The sequence below is a fragment of the Bufo gargarizans genome, chromosome 3 (assembly GCF_014858855.1).
Source record: "Bufo gargarizans isolate SCDJY-AF-19 chromosome 3, ASM1485885v1, whole genome shotgun sequence".
Taxonomy (NCBI): Eukaryota; Metazoa; Chordata; class Amphibia; order Anura; family Bufonidae; genus Bufo; species Bufo gargarizans.
The window spans coordinates 411,604,622-411,626,966 of NC_058082.1; the positions used below are offsets into that span (position 1 = coordinate 411,604,622).

The 22,345-nt window shown below is 44.7% G+C and overlaps 1 protein-coding gene across 7 annotated transcripts in view; it reads left to right on the forward strand.

Moving 5' to 3' along the window:
- LOC122932493 overlaps window positions 1-22,345 on the forward strand; it is a 155,003-nt gene that overhangs the window by 124,941 nt on the left and 7,717 nt on the right. For 5 of the 7 annotated variants that reach the window (XM_044286940.1, XM_044286939.1, XM_044286941.1 and 2 more), the window contains one exon: window positions 13,062-13,177. The exons of the other annotated variants lie outside the window; for them this stretch is intronic. In XM_044286940.1, coding sequence (XP_044142875.1) covers window positions 13,062-13,177 — 116 coding nt within the window. The remainder of the gene's footprint in view (window positions 1-13,061; window positions 13,178-22,345) is intronic. 7 annotated transcript variants of the gene reach the window in all.

Genomic DNA, 22,345 nt, shown 5'->3' on the forward strand with positions numbered 1-22,345 from the left:
AAATCGCAAATGCGCCATATCAACATAGAAATATAGAAACATAGAATGTGTCGGCAGATAAGAACCATTTGGCCCATCTAGTCTTCCCAATATACTTAATACTATGGATAGCCCCTATCCTATCTTATTTCGCAATCACAAAGACAAAAAAGCCTTCACTAAAAATCTTCTCTTTTGACTAAAGGATTAATTCACAGAGCACAGGTGCCATTATCACCACCTTGTGACAAACCTTTCCTGCCCATGCCAAGTTGAGCAGCCATCAATCTAGTTCTCTTATGACAGAACCTCATAAACCTGGTCTTTCTGCAGCCATAGTGTCTCCAATACCAGCAGGGGTCTCACACCTTTAGCCTGGGCAGCGAGCTTCAGAAGAAAAGGACAGATCCTTATCACACAGCTGGTTGGTACAGGAAGGAAGATGACCTGAAAGTCCCCTTCAATCCATAAGCTTCATATTTTTCCCATATTTTCCTAATATTTCATGGGTTATGGAAATGTGAAAGGAACCATCTTTTCAGAGATGGTTTTGGTTCTTCTAACCCACCTTCTAGGAAACCCGCGGGCAAATCAGAGATTCCCGCTCTGAGATATAAAGGTTCTCAGGCACCCTATATTATCTTTTAGTCGTATTTGTTATCAGATGATGCGTAAAATTGTACTGATTATCAATATCAACTATATTTCTTGATTGTACTTACGGGATATGGAGAAATGGGCAAAGCAAAGATTCTGCCAGATTTTCTCCCTATGGGGCAAAGGACTGCCCCTGTTCCAATTACACAAGGCTGGACCTGTACGTGTCATAACCACTCCCTGCTTCAGAGTAGGTAAAAACAGTGACACACTCAGGTCCTGCGTCCTTCTTCTACCACCTGACGTCGACTAACATCACGACCGCCTGCTGGACACGGGCACACCCCACCATCTTGGATTATTCCTTTCAAAGACTTTGCCTATTACTGGACACTACCACGGTAATTCTGAACTTACAGACATTCTATTCCCTTCCACCTCTTACCTATTTCTATCCAAACCAATCTGTTCAACTGGCAGGTATATTTATCTGTCAGCTTTAATGTATATATATTTTTGTGTATAGTTTTAGAATAAAACTAACGATTTCATCGTTCCAGTGTTTCCCTTGTTACTTGATGACCTGATCTATGCTAAGAACTCTGTCCTCAGAAGACATACTACCAAATAGTTTTATTTTTATAAATTGTTAACGTACTAGCTTGGTTGCAAATAACCATTTAGTCCCTTTAGGATTAGCTAGCAGGGGTCTCTTCGCCCCGATTCAATACGAAGAGTGGTGTCAGCAAATTAATCTGATTTCCAGCGTGAAATCAGTAATTTTATTTTTGCCGATTGTAAATACAATCGTGATTGCATCCTGTCTGGGCCCACCAACCAATCTTAAACGTCTTCTGTGCTCACAGTGGATTCGCCTCCAGAAGTCTCTAGTGGAGACCTGTATGGCAACTGTGGCTTAGTACGACGGGATTGGCGGGTGGTTGTCACACTCCTCCTCTGCTAGTTCAGCCCCCACAGGCCGCAGGTGGCCGTGAGATGTAGGCCCCACGTGTCCTATCCCCTGGCTGGCCAGATTTATCAACATCTGCTCCTGGACGTGAAGGCGTGAAATGACATCATTCATTCGTAGTTCTGGCAGCTGACAAATAAAGTTGCCTTCTCAAAGGAAAATAACAGAAATTTTATTTCTAAATTGGAGGAAATGCTCAGAAACCCCAAACAATGTGGTGCACCTTTCGCAGTGATTTACGTATTTTTATATTTGCATTCGCACATTATCCCATCTTGTGTAGGATGCTTTTGTGGTGCATGTGGTCCGCTGCCGACATCCTCCATTGTATGCATTTTTGCTGGGGATTGCCGTTAGCAATGACTCACATGCAGAGGAATTGCTCCCCCGGTTATAAACACACCACAGTGTTTGGGGTTTTTGAGCATTTCCTCCCATTTAGGACACTTTATTTCAGTTATTTTCTTGATATGTTTAGAATTTGCCATTGCGTACTACTGGTAGCATTCTGTTGCACCTGGTAGCCTATGTCACATGGCCTGTTATAGGTGGGGGTTGCAGCCTTATCATCTCTACCACTACCTGAGTGATTTCACTACAGAGGTATGTGGAAGCTTGGCTGTAAGATGTATCTTAGCACCTCTCAGACTGTGTTCACACACTGTAGGTAGTCTAGTGGTAGGAACCCATGCCACACTGAGATACCTTGAGGATGGTGGAAAAGGGCTATCATGTGTTGCTGACAGGAATACCTTGACTAAAGTCTCAGTTCTTAACATCAGCTTGAAGGATTAGCCAGTGTTGTCAGTTGCATATCATTGTGGTGCACCTTTCGCAGTGATTAATGCCTTCTCAAAGGGCCTGAGCACAGGGAAGGTGTCACACATGAGCTGCTACTGGCTAACTTTGAAGTTACACAGGGGAGTACCCCTGTCCGCTTGCATCATCAAGAAATCATTCACGGTCTTCCTCTGCTCATATAGTTGGTCCAACATGTGAAGGGTCTAGTTCCGCCATGTGGAACACTATTCTGCATTTGAAGCTCAAGGAAGGCGTGTTTTGCATGGTAAGAGTGACGGAAGTGCATGCAAAGTTTCATGGCCATTTTCAAGACATTTTGCAGTTGGGTAAAAGACTTCAGGAACTAGTTTACAGCCAGATTAAAAACATGCACCATGCAGGGCGCATAGGTCAGCCCTCCTTGACGCAGCGCCGATAGACTGTTCTTCCCGTTATCGGTGACCATGGTTCCGATCTACAGTTGACGAGGAGACTGCCAGCATTCGATTTCTTGGTTGATGACGTGGAGCAGTTCCTCTCCAGTGTGACTCAGTTCTTCCAGGCTGGCCAGATGCAGAACAGTGTGGCAACACTGTGCTATGTATAGGTAGTATGCTGGAGGACCACTCCAAACTGTGCCTACAGTATAGGCTGAGGACAAGGTGGAGGATGAGGAGGAAGAGGAGGACATTGCTGCCACAGCCACAGCATGAGAACGCAGAGGCGGCATTGCCATCATCTGGCCAAGTTGCTGGTGTGCCTGGGCAGTAACTACTTTTACCCAGTGGGCAATGAAGGACAGATATTGTTCTTGACCATAGTTACAGCTACACACTCAAGGACTGGCCCATCTTCTGCTCAAAATACGTGTGCAGGACTGGTACAGCTTTTTTTAGAGAAATAATGACGACTTGGGACTTTCCACCTTGGCCATGCTTCACCTTCTGACCACAAATCCTACATAAGGCCACACTGACATCATCTAGTGACTTGATAAAAAATTCCCATGCCAGCGAGTATGGCATTTTACCCCCACCACTGGTTGCTGACTGCCTGCCACTGCTTCTATGAACCCGTGCACAGCTAGTTGTTGACGGACAGGTAGGCTCCTGAGTAGCAGACAATCTACCGAAGGCACGTTTGGCTCCAGATCTCACACTGCTGCCAACCTGCTGACTGATTTATGTCTTTCCACCGGTCTCATGGCCACGTCTGACTGCTGCTCACAAAACCTGCTGCCACGTGACTCTCATTGTCGCTACTTGCACGCCTACAGGAGGAAGCAGTGGACCTCTCCAGGACAGCTGGATTGCTAGTCAAAACACGACCACTGGTTGACAGTGGCAGCTGTGGCCTGTTGCTGCAGCTGCTGCTACCACCCCCACTTCTTCTGCTGCTACTTCTGCCGGCTCCAGCAACATTTTTGCCACTGCTCGTTCCCTCAGAGGTACCTGTCTATTCGACATACTGTACAATAACAGTAACTGTTTATGTAAAATAAGTTATTCAATGTCTATGTGGATGCCCCAATAACAGTAGTATTAGACAGCTTATTCACCCGAATTTGAGAATCAAGGCGTAATGGAATTACATATCTATTAAACATAGTTGACATCCCAATAACAGTTAAATTACACTACTTATTCGCCCCAATTTAAGAATAAGTCACAATAGTTTTGCTTATCTATTAAGCAAGGGAGACATCCCCATAACAGTTAAAATAGCTTATTGACTCCAACTTGAGAATCAAGGCCTAATGGAATTGCTTATCTATTTAACAAGGTGGGCACCCAAATAACAGTTAAATTACACTACTTATTCACCCCAATTTGAGAATCAAGGCATTATAGAGTTGCATATTTATTAAGCCAGGGGGACACCCCAACAACAGTTAAAAAGGATAGCTTATTCACCCCAATTTGAGAAGCAAGGAGCAATAGAATTGCTTATCTATTTAACAAGGTGGACACTGTTCAATTAGATAGCTCTGTGCAGGGATTGATGCAAAATGAGCTGTCTCCTATGGATCCCTTCAGATTACACAGCCTGCACTGTCCCTGCACTGTCCCTGCAATCTCCCTATGCTCTCCCTACAACCTTCCTACACGTTCCCTGCACTCTCCCTATCAAAGATTCTACAATTAAAGCTTTGTTAAACACTGCCCCTAGCACTTGTCACGTCTCTCCCTGTACTCAGTTCACTGTAAAATGGCTGAGACTGGGCGGGATTGGCTGGTTGCAGTGCATTATGGGTGATCTCTTGTTTTCGAGCTTCTTACTTTCACTTTGTAAGATGTCACTGCCATTTTTGGAAAAAATTGATTTGTTACCACAAAGTGACAGGAAATTCAGATTGTTACAAATTGACTTTTTCCTAAACTTCAGATGCTTCGATTTGCTCAACACTAATGTCTACAGTTTGCAGTAAGAAATCTCAAGCCATCTGTTCCCTAAAGAGATCTTAGACTTTGGTCTTATGTACACAGCACAGAGTGTATTGCAGCACAGAGTGTATTGTATTGAGTCTCACCCATCTCTGTACTTACTAAGGATCCATATATGATTCTGTGTGTTGCTGTGCAGGATATATCAGGTGCCATATGTATGGAGCTAGTCTTCTCTAGAAGCAATGCATCTAGGAGATTTTTATCTGTCCAGCAGGCTCTGAGATAGTAGATAACCACTACAAAGACCCGCAGAAGAACAAAATATAGGTGATGGCAATAGGCTGGCTCTTGGAACAGCCAGGTTTGTAGTTTCTCACTAGGCTTCAAGCCCCAAGATCTCAGCTACAGTGCTAAGGAAGCTGTCTTCATTTTTTTCTTAAAGGGGTTCTGCAGTTTGTTTAAACGGATGAAACACATATAATTATAACAGATTATACAGGATTATACAGGAAGATTAGAACATTATACAGGACAATATAGTTGTTTTTGAAATTTACTTAACCACTTCAACCCCCCTAGCTGAAACCCCCTTAATGACCAGGCCACTTTTTACACTTCTGCACTACACTACTTTCACCGTTTATTGCTCGGTCATGCAACTTACCACCCAAATGAATTTTACCTCCTTTTCTTCTCACTAATAGAGCTTTCATTTGGTGGTATTTCATTGCTGCTGACATTTTTACTTTTTTTGTTATTAATCGAAATTTAACGATTTTTTTGCAAAAAAATGACATTTTTCACTTTCAGTTGTAAAATTTTGCAAAAAAAACGACATCCATATATAAATTTTTCGCTAAATTTATTGTTCTACATGTCTTTGATAAAAAAAAATGTTTGGGCAAAAAAAAAATGGTTTGGGTAAAAGTTATAGCGTTTACAAACTATGGTACAAAAATGTGAATTTCCGCTTTTTGAAGCAGCTCTGACTTTCTGAGCACCTGTCATGTTTCCTGAGGTTCTACAATGCCCAGACAGTAGAAAACCCCCACAAATGACCCCATTTCGGAAAGTAGACACCCTAAGGTATTCGCTGATGGGCATAGTGAGTTCATAGAACTTTTTATTTTTTGTCACAAGTTAGCGGAAAATGATGATTTATTTATTTTTTTTCTTACAAAGTCTCATATTCCACTAACTTGTGACAAAAAATAAAAACTTCCATGAACTCACTATGCCCATCACAAAATACCTTGGGGTGTCTTCTTTCCAAAATGGGGTCACTTGTGGGGTAGTTATACTGCCCTGGCATTTTAGGGGCCCATATGCGTGAGAAGTAGTTTGCAATCAAAATCTGTAAAAAATGACCAGTGAAATCCGAAAGGTGCACTTTGGAATGTGGGTCCCTTTGCCCACCTAGGCTGCAAAAAAGTGTCACACATCTGGTATCGCCGTACTCAGGAGAAGTTGGGGAATGTGTTTTGAGGGTGTCATTTTACATATACCCATGCTGGGTGAGAGAAAAATCTTGGCAAAAGACAACTTTTCCCATTTTTTTAATACAAAGTTGGCATTTGACCAAGATATTTATCTCACCCAGCATGGGTATATGTAAAATGACACCCCAAAACACATTCCCCAACTTCTCCTGAGTACGGCGATACCACATGTGTGACACTTTTTTGCAGCCAAGGTGGGCAAAGGGGCACACATTCCAAAGAGCACCTTTCGGATTTCACAGGCCATTTTTTACACATTTTGATTGTAAACTACTTCTCACACATATGGGCCCCTAAAATGCCAGGGCAGTATAACTACCCCACAAGTGACCCAATTTTGGAAAGAAGACACCCCAAGGTATTCTGTGAGGGGCATGGCGAGTTCCTCGAATTTTTTTTTTTTTGTCACAAGTTAGCGGAAAATTATGATCTTTTTTTTTCCTTACAAAGTCTCATATTCCACTAACTTGCGACAAAAAATAAATAATTCTAGGAACTCGCCATGCCCCTCACGGAATACCTTGGGGTGTCTTCTTTCCAAAATGGCGTCACTTGTGGGGTAGTTATACTGCCCTGGCATTTTAGGGGCCCATATGTGTGAGAAGTAGTTTACAATCAAAATGTGTAAAAAATGGCCTGTGAAATCCGAAAGGTGCTCTTTGGAATGTGTGCCCCTTTGCCCACCTTGGCTGCAAAAAAGTGTCACACATGTGGTATCGCCGTACTCAGGAGAAGTTGGGGAATGTGTTTTGGGGTGTCATTTTACATATACCCATGCTGGGTGAGAGAAATATCTTGGCAAAAGACAACTTTTCCAATTTTTCTATACAAAGTTGGCATTTGACCAAGATATTTATCTCACCCAGCATGGGTATATGTAAAATGACACCCCAAAACACATTCCCCAACTTCTCCTGAGTACGGCGATACCACATGTGTGACACTTTTTTGCAGCCTAGATGCGCAAAGGTGCCCAAATTCCTTTTAGGAGGGCATTTTTAGACATTTGGATCCCAGACTTCTTCTCACGCTTTAGGGCCCCTAAAAAGCCAGGGCAGTATAAATACCCCACATGTGACCCCACTTTGGAAAGAAGACACCCCAAGGTATTCAATGAGGGGCCTGGCGAGTTCATAGAATATTTATTTTTTTTGGCATAAGTTAGCGGAAATTGATTTTTTTTTTTTTTTCTCACAAAGTCTCACTTTCCGCTAACTTGGGACAAAAATTTCAATCTTTCATGTACTCAATATGCCCCTCAGCGAATACCTTGGGATGTCTTCTTTCCAAAATGGGGTCATTTGTGGGGTGTTTGTACTGCCCTGGCATTTGAGGGTCTCCGTAATCATTACATGTATGGCCAGCATTAGAAGTTTCTGCTATTATTCTGCTCCTTATATTGAGCATACAGGTAATGAGATTTTTTTTTCTTCCTTTCAGCCTCTGGGCTGAAAGAAAAAAATGAATGGTACAGATTTCTTCATTCGCATCGATCAATGTGGATGAAAAAATCTCAGCAAAAAAAAAAAAAGGAGGGGAAAGGCGTCTGCCAGGACATAGGAGCTCCGCCCAACATCCATACCCACTTAGCTAGTATGCCCTGGCAAACCAGATTTCTCTATTCACATCAATCGATGTGGATGAATAAATCATTGCCGGGATTTTTTTTATTTTTTTTTATATACAAAGTGCTTGCCAAAGCATAGGAACACCGCCTCCTCCTCAGCTCATATGCCTTGGCAAACGTATCTTTTACTGCAGAGGAGAAATCTCGTCTTACAGCGCCGCATACACTGACTTGTGTGTAATCTGACAGCAGCGCAATGCTTCCGTCAGAATGCACATCAGTGCTGCAGCTAGTCGATCGGTTGGTCCACCTGGAAGGTAAAAAAAAAAAGAAAAAAAACAGGCTACAACGCAATAATTTTATTAACTTTTGAACAGAACATATAAACTTTAACTTTTTGAACTGAACATTAACCTTATTGCTTACTGGTGATTTTTTTTTTTTTTTTTTACCTTTATAGGACAAACCTCTCCTTCCCCATGGGACAATGTGCAAAGCGCAAATCGCCCAAAGATGTGGTGAAGTGCGTTATGCACTTTGTCCCAGGTGAAAGAAGAGGTTTGCAGCAGCTCTGTGTGAATGGGCCCTAATAGCCCTGTGTGCCTGTCCTGGTGAGATGTGATCCCTATGCTAGGTGTACCTGTGTGTGGTACTTCCGGAAACACTCCCCTAAGCATAGGGCAGGGTGGTCAGGGCAGTCAGGACAGAAATAGCGGGTGTCACGCCTTATTCCACTCCTGCTACAGACACAACATCTTTTTCGGGGTGACGGTGTGGTTGAGGTACCGGCAACGACATTGGGGAAATGTCGCTCGTGTAGACGGCTAACTACACTGGTGGATGGGGCCACAGAACCTCCTGGGTACAGGAGGTTCTCGATGATCTCTTCCTGAAATTTGAGGAAGGATCCTGTTCTCCCAGCCTTACTGTAGAGAACAAAACGAATTGAATCAAATATACAGACACCTTCTTATACCAGCGTCTGGTTCTGCGGGAAACTAAATACGGAGACAACATCTGGTCAATGAAGTCCACCCCTCCCATGTGAAGGTTATAGTCGTGGACTGAGAGGGGCTTTTCAATGACACGGGTTGCTCGCTCAATTTGTATTGTCGTGTCTGCGTGAATGGAGGAGAGCATGTAAACATCACGCTTGTCTCTCCATTTCACCGCGAGCAGTTCTTCGTTACACAAGGCAGCCCTCTCCCCCCTTGCAAGACGGGTGGTAACAAGCCGTTAGGGGAAGCCCACGTGACTAGTTTGCGCGGTGCCACAGCAGCCAATCTGGTCTAGAAACAAATGCCTGAAGAGGGCCACACTTGTGTAGAAATTGTCCGCATAAAGATGGTACCCCTTGACGAATAAGGGTGACACCAAGTCGCAGACTGTCTTCCCACTGCTCCCCAGGTAGTCAGGGCAACCGACCAGCTCCAGGGTCTGATCTTTTCCCTCATAGATCCGAAATTTGTGGGTATAGCCTGTGGCCCTTTCACAGAGCTTATACAATTTGACCCCATACCGGGAGCGCTTGCTTGGAATGTATTGTTTGAAGCCAAGGCGCCCGGTAAAATGTATTAGGGACTCGTCTACGCAGATGTTTTGCTCTGGGGTATACAAATCTGCAAATTTCAGGTTGAAATGGTCTATGAGGGGCCGAATTTTGTGGAGCCGGTCAAAAGCTGGGTGGCCTCTGGGACGGGAGGTGGTGTCGCTAAAGTGCAGGAAACGCAGGATGGCCTCAAAACGTGCCCTGGACATAGCAGCAGAGAGCATGGGCATGTGATGAATTGGGTTTGTGGACCAATATGACCGCAATTCATGCTTTTTGGTTAAACCCATGTTGAGGAGAAGGCCCAGAAAAGTTTTAATTTCGGAAACTTGGACTGGTTTCCACCGGAAAGGCTGGGCATAATAGCTTCCCGGGTTGGCGGTTATAAATTGTGTGGCATACCGGTTTGTTTCGGCAATGACTATGTCCAAGAGCTCCGCAGTCAAGAACAGCTCAAAAAATCCCGGGGCCGAACCGATCTAAGCTGTCTCAACCCGAACTCCAGACTGGGCGGTGAAAGGGGAACTACAGGTGCGGCTGAAGTTGGGGACTGCCAATCAGGATTTGCCAGCACCTCAGGGATTCTAGGGGGTCTACGGGCCTGTCTGTGTTGTGGCTGCGACGGGGTAACTACTGCACGTGCCACCGTACCAGCTTCAACTGCCCTTCTGGTGCTTGCCACTTCACCATGTTGTACGGCAGTGCTGGTACTAGGTCCAGGGAGGGCTGCGCTGCTGGTGTATGCCTCAACACGTAATCCGACAGCGCCAGCCCCACTCTGCTGCCCTTGAAGCGGATCCTGCGCAACCTGTGGTCTAGCGACACGGGGCCGGGTACGCCTGGTGCTATCAGGGACCTCAACCTCCTCGTCCAAACTTTGAGTCAGACTGCCACTGCTTTCTACAGGTTCATATTCTGACCTGCTAGATTCATCAGATGAGGGTTCCCATTCCTCATCCGACTGGGTCAGAAGCCTGTAGGCCTCTTCAGAAGAATACCCCCTGTTTGACATTTGGGCAACTAAATTTAGGGGTATTCCCTGAGACTACCCAAGAAAAAAAGCAAGCCTGTCTTACAAATGGGAGGCTAGCAAAGTACCGGAGGCCGTTGCGGTTGATAAAAAATATCAAAACAGATTTTTTTATCGCCGCAGCACGTGTAAAGTGAATGTGCATTGATCAAAAAAAATATATATTTTTTGTCACTGCGGCGGGGCGGGTGTGGGCAAACGCACGTGTGGGCGACCGATCAGGCCTGATCGGGCAAACACTGCGTTTTGGGTGGAGGGCGAACTAAGGTGACACTAATACAATTATAGATCTGACTGTGATCAGTTTTGATTTACAGATACTATAAAAGTACAAATGCTGATTAGCGATATGCTAATCAGCGAATCAGTGACTGCGGTGCGGTGGGCTGGGCGCTAACTGATCCCTAAACTACCTAACCAAGAGGCCTAAACTATCCTAAAACCTAACGGTCAATACCAGTGAAAAAAAAAATTTGACAGTTTACACTGATCACTTTTTTCCTTTCACTAGTGATTGACAGGGGCGATCAAAGGGATGATCAAAGGGTTAATTGGGGTGCAGGGGGTGATCTGGGGCTAAAGTGCGTGTGGTGTTTGGTGTACTCACTGTGAAACCTGCTCCTCTGCTGGATCCAACCGACCAAAAGGACCAGCAGAGGAGCAGGGAAGCCATATAACACATCATATTTACTAATATGATGTGTTATCTGGCTTCTCATTGGATTTTTTAAAAAACATCAGCTTGCCAGCCATGATCAGTGGCTGGCAAGCTGATGACGCGACCCCCCTGGAAGAAATATGCATATATGCGTCACTCTGCCTGCAGCTGCCGCCTCCGGACCGCGGATCTGCGTTAGGCGGTCCGGAGGCGGTTAAAGGGGTTCTGCAGTTTGTTGAAACTGATTATCTATCCTCTGGATAGATCATCAGCATCTGATTGGAGGGGGTCCTATCCCCGGGACCCCCGCCGATCAGCTTTTTGAGAAGGCAGCGGCGCTCCACTAGCGCCGAGGCCTTCTCACTGCTTACCGCAGGTTCAGTGATGTCACGACTAGTATCAACTGGCCTGGGTGAGGCTAAGCTCTATTCAAGTGAACAGAGCTTAGCCGCGCCCAGGCCAGTTGATACCAGGTGTGTCGTCACTGGGCCTGCGGTAAACAGCGAGAAGGCTGCAGCACTACTGCCATCGCCACTGCCTTCTCAAAGAGCTGATCGGCAGGGGTTCCAGGTGACGGATCCCCGTCAATCAGATGCTGATGATCTATCCAGAGGATAGATCATCAGTTTAAACAAACTGCAGAACCCCTTTAAGTAAATTTCAAAAACAACTATATTGTCCTGTATAATGTTCTAATCTTCCTGTATAATCCTGTATAATCTGTTATAATTATATGTGTTTCAAAAGCGTGTTGTGTTAGATTAATATGAAATCTGAAATAAATAAAAAAGCTCTGTATGCCTCAGTATGAAATTTAAACCATCCAGAGGTACAGCAAAAGCCCACAGACTGCTATAAATCATCTTTAAAGGCTATGTACACCTTCGGAGGCAATTTTTTTTATGATTGCATCCCACACATTTTTTGCTAGAAATAATTTTTTCATTTGTCCTTTATTAAAAATATTGAGCTGTTCTGTCACAAAGGCTTAACAGTTTTTCTACCTGTGAGACTGGTACTTTCACTTTGTTCCGGTCATCTAATAAATCGCTAAACTACTAAGAGGACATAAACTCTTTTTTAAGCCGCAATCTTAGGCTACATGCACGGGAACGTTGTTTGTTTCTGTGTCAGTTTTTTGGCGGATAGGATGCCACATTCATTTCAATGGGCCCGCAGAAAATGCGGACAGCACACCATTTGCAGTATGTTCCGTAGCCCTGTGAAAAAATTTAACATATCCTATTCTTGTCCGTTTTAGGCATCGTTACAATGGATCCGCAAAAAAATAAAAATAAATGGATGGCATACGGATGTCATCCATTTTTTTCGAAGATCCAGAAAACTGGAATATATCTGATAGTAAATGACCCCCTCAATTTTGCAGCTGTTTTTGTTTTGGGCCAAAAATATCTTGGCAATGTGTTATTTGTTGGCCCTACAAATAGCAGCATACTCTGGGTGTGGCCTTTTTTGAGGTGTTCTTCTAAAATGCCACCCCATCTTGTAAACATGATTTTCATGGCCCCCCCAAAAAAGTAGAGTGGCAGCACCCTTAGGTCTCTTTCAGACGAATCTTTCCTGTGTGGCAATCATGCTGCGTGTGTGAGCATGATTACTTACCCGTTATGGACACTGCTTGTTTCTCAGGAGTACATGGCATTATAATGATTTATAATGCTGTGTGTCTCTGCATGACCTGAATCTACTGAATTATACTAAAATAATGCTGTTATATAAGTCTGTAGAATTAAAGTCATTAAGAATGATCACCCAGTTTATTATTATAGAAGCACTGCGTGACTGAGAAGACTTTTAGGCATACTAGCCAGTATCCTCTTTCTCCGGGGACCTGCTTTCTTAAAATTGCTGGAGGGACCCCCATAGTCAATCACCTTGAAAGTCTTGTTCCTGCCTGCCATTGTGTGACCAGGTAGTATTTGCACATACAGTAGCTGTACATTGGGCCCCCAGAATGAATTTTGCTGGTGGAACAAAGGCACCCAAGGCCAATACTGATCTTTTTTCTTATTTATATGATACAGACAGGTTTCTAGCTCAAAGAATCTGATCCTCGTTTTGATCCCAGTACTGGCCATTAGCTGCGTCATTGGTTTTGCAACACTGATTTATGTTGTAATGAATGTTCGTAAAAAAAGAGGTAAGATTCATTTATTTTTATAATCTCAAATTGATTTAATTGAATATTCAAACTATATTTTAATCAGGATCTCAGTTTTCCCTAATCCTGAAAAATGAGAAAGTAGTAGGGCAGTGTATTACAACCTCCGCCATAGATCTCACTTAGGCCCCATGCACACAAATGTTATTTGGGTTCGCATCCAAGCTGGAAAAAATGCAGACACATTCACTTCAATTAGGCCACAATAGATGCGACCAGCACTCTGTGATGTCCACATCCGTTTCTCTGTTTTGTGGCCCTGCAAAAAAAATAGAACATGTCCTATTCTTGTCTGTTTTTCGGACAGGAATAGGCATTTCTATCATAGACCGCCCGTTCCGTTCCATAAATTGCGGAATGCAAACGGCTGTCATCCGTGTTTTGCAGACCGCAAAACATGGTGCGGTCGTGTGCATGAGCCCTTATACACTGGAAAAACCTTCAAAATTATCATGAAAGTGCCGCAAATGGTGGTAACTGATGTATGGATGTTCATTATGAGGGAGTGAATACTGTTAATGTGATCTGTGTGGTCCCAGGTCTCTATTGACCTAGCAAGTGCCTATAATCACTGCTCTAAATTATTATGAATCATGTAATATTCAAGCTGTGAATTTTGGGGGTGCTGTTGACTCACATTTTCAGTTCAAGTCTGCATTGTAGCTCAAATATAGTATTACATTTTATTTTGGGCAGGTTTATCATTGCATTTTTTTCTGGTGAAATTTCCTTGAAAAATATGTTCTTTAGGCAATATCGAGATCTAAGTCCAGTCCAGTGGGCCAACAGGAGATCTTAGTGTAGCATCAGTAATACGGTACAGTGGTATTACATCTAACGGAAAATGTTCTAACTGTGATTACATAGTTACATAGTTAATACAGTTGAAAAAAGACATAAGTCCATCAAGTTCAACCAAGTAATAGGTGGGACAAAATCACAGACATATAGTGGCCAATATGGGGGAACTGCCCAAACACCAAACACTGTAGCGTGTTTATCATTGGGCGAGCAGTCCCACCGCATGTGAACCACTAAAATACCGTGGCAAGTATGGGGGAGCTGCTCAAACCCCAAACACTGTGGCGTGTTTCTAATTGGGGGAGCAGTCCCACCGCATGTGGACCGCAGCAAACGACCATCCCGAGCAATTATGCGTACAAAGGAGGACGCCCGCGCGGTCCACATGCACCACAACAGCATCCTACACAGACCGGAGCATTGTGCGGATGACAATACAATTATACAAACCACTGAAGAAAGTGCACCAAACGGATATACCACTGACTATACTAGCTGGTCATACAAGCAGATGTTAAAAGCTGAGACTTTTGCCAATATATTCCTGTCAGGAAGATATCGGAGCCCAACATGCACCACGTCACGGTTCTCAGCATGGCAAGGGGTCCTACCACTGCGCTAACTATGGTGTGAACACGGTCTGAAGGTGATGAAATCCAGCTCGCAGCCAAGCTTCCACACAACCGCATAGCAGGACAGCTAATGCAATGTGAACAAAGCAAGACTGTAAGCCACACCCATATCAGATCATGTGATGGAGGTTTCCAGGTGCAAAAGAATGTTCAATTGCCAGATGAAGGCACATTCAATACTTATAAAACAAAATCACAGACATATAGTGGCCAATATGGGGGAACTGCCCAAACACCAAACACTGTAGCGTGTTTATCATTGGGCGAGCAGTCCCACCGCATGTGAACCACTAAAATACCGTGGCAAGTATGGGGGAGCTGCTCAAACCCCAAACACTGTGGCGTGTTTCTCATTGGGGGAGCAGTCCCACCGCATGTGGACCGCAGCAAACGACCATCCCGAGCAATTATGCGTACAAAGGAGGACGCCCGCGCGGTCCACATGCACCACAACAGCATCCTACACAGACCGGAGCATTGTGCGGATGACAATACAATTATACAAATCACTGAAGAAAGGGCACCAAACGGATATACCACTGACTATACTAGCTGGTCATACAAGCAGATGTTAAAAGCTGAGACTTTTGCCAATATATTCCTGTCAGGAAGATATCGGAGCCCAACATGCACCACGTCACGGTTCTCAGCATGGCAAGGGGTCCTACCACTGCGCTAACTATGGTGTGAACACGGTCTGAAGGTGATGAAATCCAGCTCACAGCCAAGCTTCCACACAACCGCATAGCAGGACAGCTAATGCAATGTGAACAAAGCAAGACTGTAAGCCACACCCATATCAGATCATGTGATGGAGGTTTCCAGGTGCAAAAGAATGTTCAATTGCCAGATGAATACTTATAAAACAAAATCACAGACATATAGTGGCCAATATGGGGGAACTGCCCAAACACCAAACACGGTAGCGTGTTTATCATTGGGCGAGCAGTCCCACCGCATGTGAACCACTAAAATACCGTGGCAAGTATGGGGGAGCTGCTCAAACCCCAAACACTGTGGCGTGTTTCTCATTGGGGGAGCAGTCCCACCGCATGTGGACCGCAGCAAACGACCATCCCGAGCAAGTAATAGGTGGGGACACGAATTCCAGAAGGAAGTGAGACTCAGATTTCTACACATTTTCGTAAGCATTAATGTTGTTTACTTTTAAGAATTCATCTAAACCCTTTTTAAAACTGTCCACTGTTCCTTCTGTGACCACGTCCTGAGGAAATCTATTCCACAGATTCACAGTTCTTACAGTAAAGAAGTTTTGATGCTTCTGGAGACTGATCTTTTTATTCTCCAGTCGGAGGCAGTGCCCCCTTGTCTTTTGAGGGCATTTTACATGGAACAGTTTTTCTCCATATTTTTTGTATGGCCCATTTATATATTTGTAAAGGTTAATCATGTCCGCCCTTAGACATCTCTAATCAAGACTAAATAAATGCAATTCTTTTAATCTTTCTTCATAACTAAGACCCTCCATGCTTCTTATCAGTTTAGTCGCTCTCCTTTGTACTTTTTCCTTCTGCAGTGAGTCCTTTCTATGGACTGGTGCCCAGAACTGAAGTGCATGTTCCAGATGAGGCCGCACCAAAGCTTTGTAAAGTGGTAATATTACATCCCTGTCCCGCGAGTTTATGCCTCGTTTAATGCATGACAATATCCTGGTGGCCTTAGAAGCAGCTGATTTACATTGTACGCTGTTATTTAATGTATGATTTACAAGGACACCCAAATCCTTCTCTACAAGTGACTCCCCCAGTGTTACATCACCTCCTAGGACATATGAAGCACAGAGATTATTGCTACCAAGATGCATAACTTTACATTGATCCACATTAAACCTCATTTGCCAAGTTGATGTTCAAGTCAGCTTATAGTTTATGGACATCTTCCATAGACTGTACAGTACTACATAGCTTAGTGTCATTTGCAAAAATAGAAATGGTGCTATTAATCCCGTCCTCGATATCATTAATAAACAAATCAAATAATAGAGGACCCAGCACTGAACCTTGTGGTACACCACTAATAACCCGGGACCATTCTGAATAGTAATCATTGACCACAACTCTCTGGACACGGTCCTTCAGCCAGTTTTCAATCCAATTACAAACTATACTTTCCAAGCCTATAGGTCTATAATTACCTGTGGAGGGCATAGATCCTTTTTTGATTATTGGCACCACATTTGCCCTGTGCCAGTCACTTGGCACTGTACAAGTACCTAGAGAATCTTTAAAAACTAAAGACAGAGGCACAGCAATGACTGAACTGAGCTCTTTAAGCACTGTTGGGTGTAATCCATCTGGACCTGGAGCCTTGTTCACATTTACCTTGTTTAACTTATCTTGGACCATTTCTACAGTTAGCCAATAGAGATGTCCCGAACTATTCGCCGGCGAACATCGCTTGTTCGCGTTCGCCGCGGGGGGTGAACATATGCGATATTCGGTCCGCCCCCTATACGTCATCATTGAGCAAACTTTGACGCTGTACCTCACAGTCAGAAGACACATTCCAGCCAATCAGCATACCCTCCCTCCCAGACCCTCCCACCTCCTATAAAAAAGCAAGGACGGCAGCCCTCTTAGATTCATTCTGAAGCTGCAGTGTTAGTTAGAGCAGGGAGAGTGCTGCTGCTGCTGAATTAATAGGGAAAACGTTAGCTAGGCCAGTGTTCTGTGTCCACTCCAGTCCTCAAAGACTCATCTGCTGTAAGGACAGCGTCCTGACAGCACCCCAAAAAGCCCTTTTTAGGGCTGGTACATCAGTCTGCTTTTATTTTTTTTCTCTATATATACATTGCAGCTGTCTGCCCGTGTGTGAGAGGCCACAGGCCCACAGACTGTACTGTCTGCACACGACCCATATAGGGAGGCACAGCACCTTGCTGTTAAAAAAGTCATTAAATTTTTCTTCTGTAATATAATTGTAGTTGCCTGCCAGTGAGTGTCAGGCCCACAGACTGTACTCTGCCCACTGCCCACCACTTATATAGGGTGGCACAGTACCTTGAAGATAAAAAAAAAAGTAATTTAATAGATTTTTTTCTTTGTAATATAATTGCAGTTGCCTGCCAGTGAGTGTCAGGCCCATTGACTGTACTGTGCCCACTGCCCACCACTCATATAGGGTGGCACAGTACCTTGCAGATAAAAAAGTCATCACATTTTTCCTCTGTAATATAATTGCAGTTGCCTGCCAGTGAGTGTCAGGCACACTGACTGTAATGTGCCCACTGCCAGTGACCACCACTCATATCGGGTGGCACAGTACCTTGCAGATAAAAAATTAATTACATTTTTTCTCTGTAATATAATTGCAGTTGCCTGCCAGTGAGTGTCAGGCCCATTGACTGTACTGTGCCCACTGCCTACCACTCATATAGGGTAGCACAGTACCTTGCAGATAAAAAAGTCATTTCATTTTTCCTCTGTAATATAATTGCAGTTGCCTGCCAGTGAGTGTCAGGCCCACTGACTGTACTGTGCCCACTGCCAGTGTCCACCACTCATATCAGGTGGCACAGTACCTTGCAGATAAAAAAGTCATTTAATTTTTCCTCTGTAATATAATTGCAGTTGCCTGCCAGTGAGTGTCAGGCCCACTGACTGTACTCTGCCCACTGCCCACCACTCATATAGAGTGGCACAGTACCTTGCAGATAAAAAAGTCATTTAGTTTTTCCTCTGTAATATAATTGCCATTGCCTGCCAGTAAGTGTCAGGCCCACTGACTGTACTGTGCCCACTGCCCACCACTCATATAGGGTGGCACAGTACCTTGCAGATAAAAAAATAATTACATTTTTTCTCTGTAAAAGAATTACAGTTGCCTGCCAGTGTGTGTCAGGCCCACAGACTGTACTGTGCCCACTGCCCGCCACTCATCTAGGGTGGCACAGTACCTTGCAGATAAAACAGTCATTTAATTTGTTCTCTGTAATATAATTGCAGTTGCCTGCCAGTGTATGTCAGGCCCACAGACTGTACTGTGCTCACTGCCCACCACTCATATAGGGTGGCACAGTACCTTGCAGATAAAAAAGTCATTACATTTTTTCTCTGTAATATAATTGATGTTGCCTGCCAGTGAGTGTCAGGCCCACTGACTGTACTGTGCCCACTGCCCACCACTCATATAGGGTGGCACAGTACCATGCAGATAAAAAAGTAATTACATTTCTTCTCTGTAATATAATTGCAGTTGCCTGCCAGTGTGTGTCAGGCCCACTGACTGTACTGTGCCCACTGCCCACCACTCATATAGGGTGGCACAGTACCTTGCAGATAATAAAGTCATTTCATTTTTCCTCTGCAATATAATTGCAGTTGCCTGCCTGTGAGTGTCAGGTGCACTGACTGTACTGTGCCCACTGCCCACCACCCATATAGGGTGGCACAGTACCTTGCACGCATAGTACTACTAATCTAAAAAAAATGACAGGCAGAGGCATGCCACCCCGCAGGGGCCATTGTGGTCGTGGTGCTGTGATTTACTTTGGCCTTAGAATAACGCCCAGTGTTCAGAGGCCACGTACCCTGAACTCGAAAAATTCTGAGGACATAGATGACTGGCTTACACAGGACACCCAATCTTCTACAGCTTCCGCTCGGAACTTTGACGCACCATCCTCCTCCAGCTCAGCTTCGGGCACCTCTCAAGTTACCACTCGCCCGCCCGCCGCTACCACCAACAGCCGCTTCACTTGATCTGTCAGAGGAGTTATTTACACATCAGTTTGAAGAAATGGGTGATGCGCAACCATTATTGCTAGAGGATGTAGATAACAGGGATATGTCTCAGTCAGGCAGCATTACACACATGGATGTACGGTGTGATGATGATGATGTTGTACCCGCTGCTGCTTCCTTTGCTGAGTTGTCAGATACAAGTGAAGCAGTTGATGATGACGATGTGTCCGTGGATGTCACGTGGGTGCCTGTTTGAAGAGAAGAAGAGCAGGGGGAAAGTTTATATGGGGAAACAGAAAGGAGGAGGAGACGAGTTGGAAGCAGGGGGAGGTCGTCGCAAGGAGCTAGTGGAACAGTCAGACAGCATGTATTGGCAGGCCATTTCAGGCATTCCTACACGGCCATGGCACACTTTTCCGATATTCAGCGGCGAAATAACATGCCAGTGAGGCGCTTGATTTGCGGCAGCCTGACACGTTGGAATACAACACTCCTAATGTTCGACCGCCTGCTCCAACAAGAAAAAGCAGTCAATGAGTATTTGTATGACCGGGGTGCTTGGACAGCCTCTGCGGAGCTGGGAATTTTTTTGCTACGTTACTGGACGCTCATGCACAATGCCTATAGGCTCATGCGTCCTTTTGAGGAGGTGTCAAACCTAGTCAGTCGCACCAAAGGCACCATCAGCGACATCATCCCATTTGCTTTCTACATGGAGAGTGCCCTGCAAAGAGTGCTGGATCAGGCCGTAGATAAGCGTGAAGAGGAAGAGTTGTGGTCACCATCACCACCAGAAACAGCCTTATCATCATCGCTTTCTGGACCTGCGGCAACGCTGGAAGAGTAGTCTAAGGAAGAGGAGTCAGAGGAGGAATGTGGCTTTGAGGAGGAGGAAGACCGACCACAGCAGGCATCCCAGGGTGCCCGTTGTCACCTATCTGGGATCCATGGTGTTGTACGTGGCTGGGGGGTAGAACAGACCTTCAATGAGATCAGTGAGGACTAGGAACGGGACATGAGTAGCTCGGCATCTAACCTTGTGCAAATGGGGTCTTTCATGCTGTCATGCCTGTTGAGGGACCCTCGTATAAAAAGGCTGAAGGAGAACGACTTGTACTGGGTGGCCACACTACTAGACCCCCGGTATAAGCAGAAAGTGGCTGAAATGTTACCGAATTACCGGAAGTCGGAAAGGATGCAGCAGTTCCAAAACAAGTTAAAAAGTATGCTTTGCACAGCGTATAAGGGTGATGTCACAGCACAACGGGAATCTAACAGGGGAAGAGGTGAAAGTAATCCTCCTCCTACCACGACCACGCTGGCAAGGACAGGACGCTTTACAGACGTGTTGTTGATGGAGGACATGCAGAGCTTTTTAAGTCCTACGCATCACCACAGCCCTTCAGGGTCCACCCTCAGAGAATGACTCGACCGACAGGTAGCAGACTACCTCACCTTAACTGCAGATATCGACACTCTGAGGAGCGATGAATCCTTTAACTACTGGGTGTGCAGGCTTGACCTGTGGCCTGAGCCATCCCAATTTGCGATAGAACTTCTGGCCTGCCCCGCTTCAAGTGTCCTGTCAGAAAGGACCTTCAGCGCAGCAGGAGGTATTGTCACTGAGAAGAGAAGTCACCTAGGCAAAAAAAGTCTAGATTACCTCACCTTTATTAAGATGAATGAGGCATGGATCCCGAAGGGACTGACAGTGGGGGATGCATTTGACTAAAAAAGGCCTGATGAGATGCCTTGGGCTAAAAATGGTCCACACGCTGCTGTATTTAATCTCTGCATGCCGGATGACTTGCGTTACTTCTCCGCCACCAACTAGGGTTCAAACCGCAATGTTTTAGTACACTTTCTGCCTGGAAAACATAAATTTTTCCGGCCGCTGCTACACATGTGTACATGCCTAATTTTTCTGGCCTCTGGTGCTGCACTGTGGCTGCAAAAACAAAACAACAAAAAAAGGCACATACATGTGTCAATTCCCCCTGGTGATCGTTACCTTGTTGTGGTGAAGGGGCTTGCATATTAGAGGTGTGCCAACACACCTCTATGAGTGTGTTGGCACACCCAAGATGATAAGGTCGTTGCTTCATTGTGAACAGACCAAAAGTGATCGGCTGGATAATTTTTCATAGAAAAAACATTAATTTTCTTTGTGATCATCTAAGGTGATCATTAAAGCCTACTAGGCCAACAATGGTCCCACACTGCAGAATCATTGTTTTCTGGGTCACTTAACTGTCACTGAACTACCTCAGCACGACCATAGGCTTTGAAGAACCGCCATCACCTGCAATCTCCCGAACGTGCGCACGAGCACAGTCATCACTACACCAAGATTGACGCATAGAGGAATAAAATTTATGTCATAAGTGTGTCAACTATTGACAACTCTTTGCGGTTGTTTGCGGTGCGCTAAACGGGGAGTTTGGTCTGTCAGAGTTTGGTCTGTCACTGTGAAGCGGCCGTAACCCTTACACTACCTGATCGATACAACATCATACCTGATCGTATACACACACTGGATGTTTTAAAGCACGTTATTCCAACCAATTTAGGAATGTTAGGTGATTTATGCCCTTTATGGATTAAAACCTGACTCTGCGTCAACTACGTAATTTTCCATGGGAGTTTTGCCATGGATCCCCTTCCGGCATACCACAGTCCAGGTGTTAGTCCCCTTGAAACAACTTTTCCATCACTATTGTGGCCAGAAAGAGTCCCTGTGGGTTTTAAAATTCGCCTGCCTATTGAAGTCTATGGCGGTTCGCCCGTTCGCGAACATTTGCGTAAATTCACGTTCGCCGTTCGCGAAAGGATAATTTTATGTTCGCGACATCTCTATTAGCCAATTGAGTATATTACTGGATGTACTAACAGCCCCAGCACCACAGATATCAGCTCCTTTCTCTTCTTTTGTATATACAGAGCGAAAAAAATTAACATTTAGTAACTCTTCCTTTTTCTTATCTTCAGTGACTAACCCCCTTTAACATTAT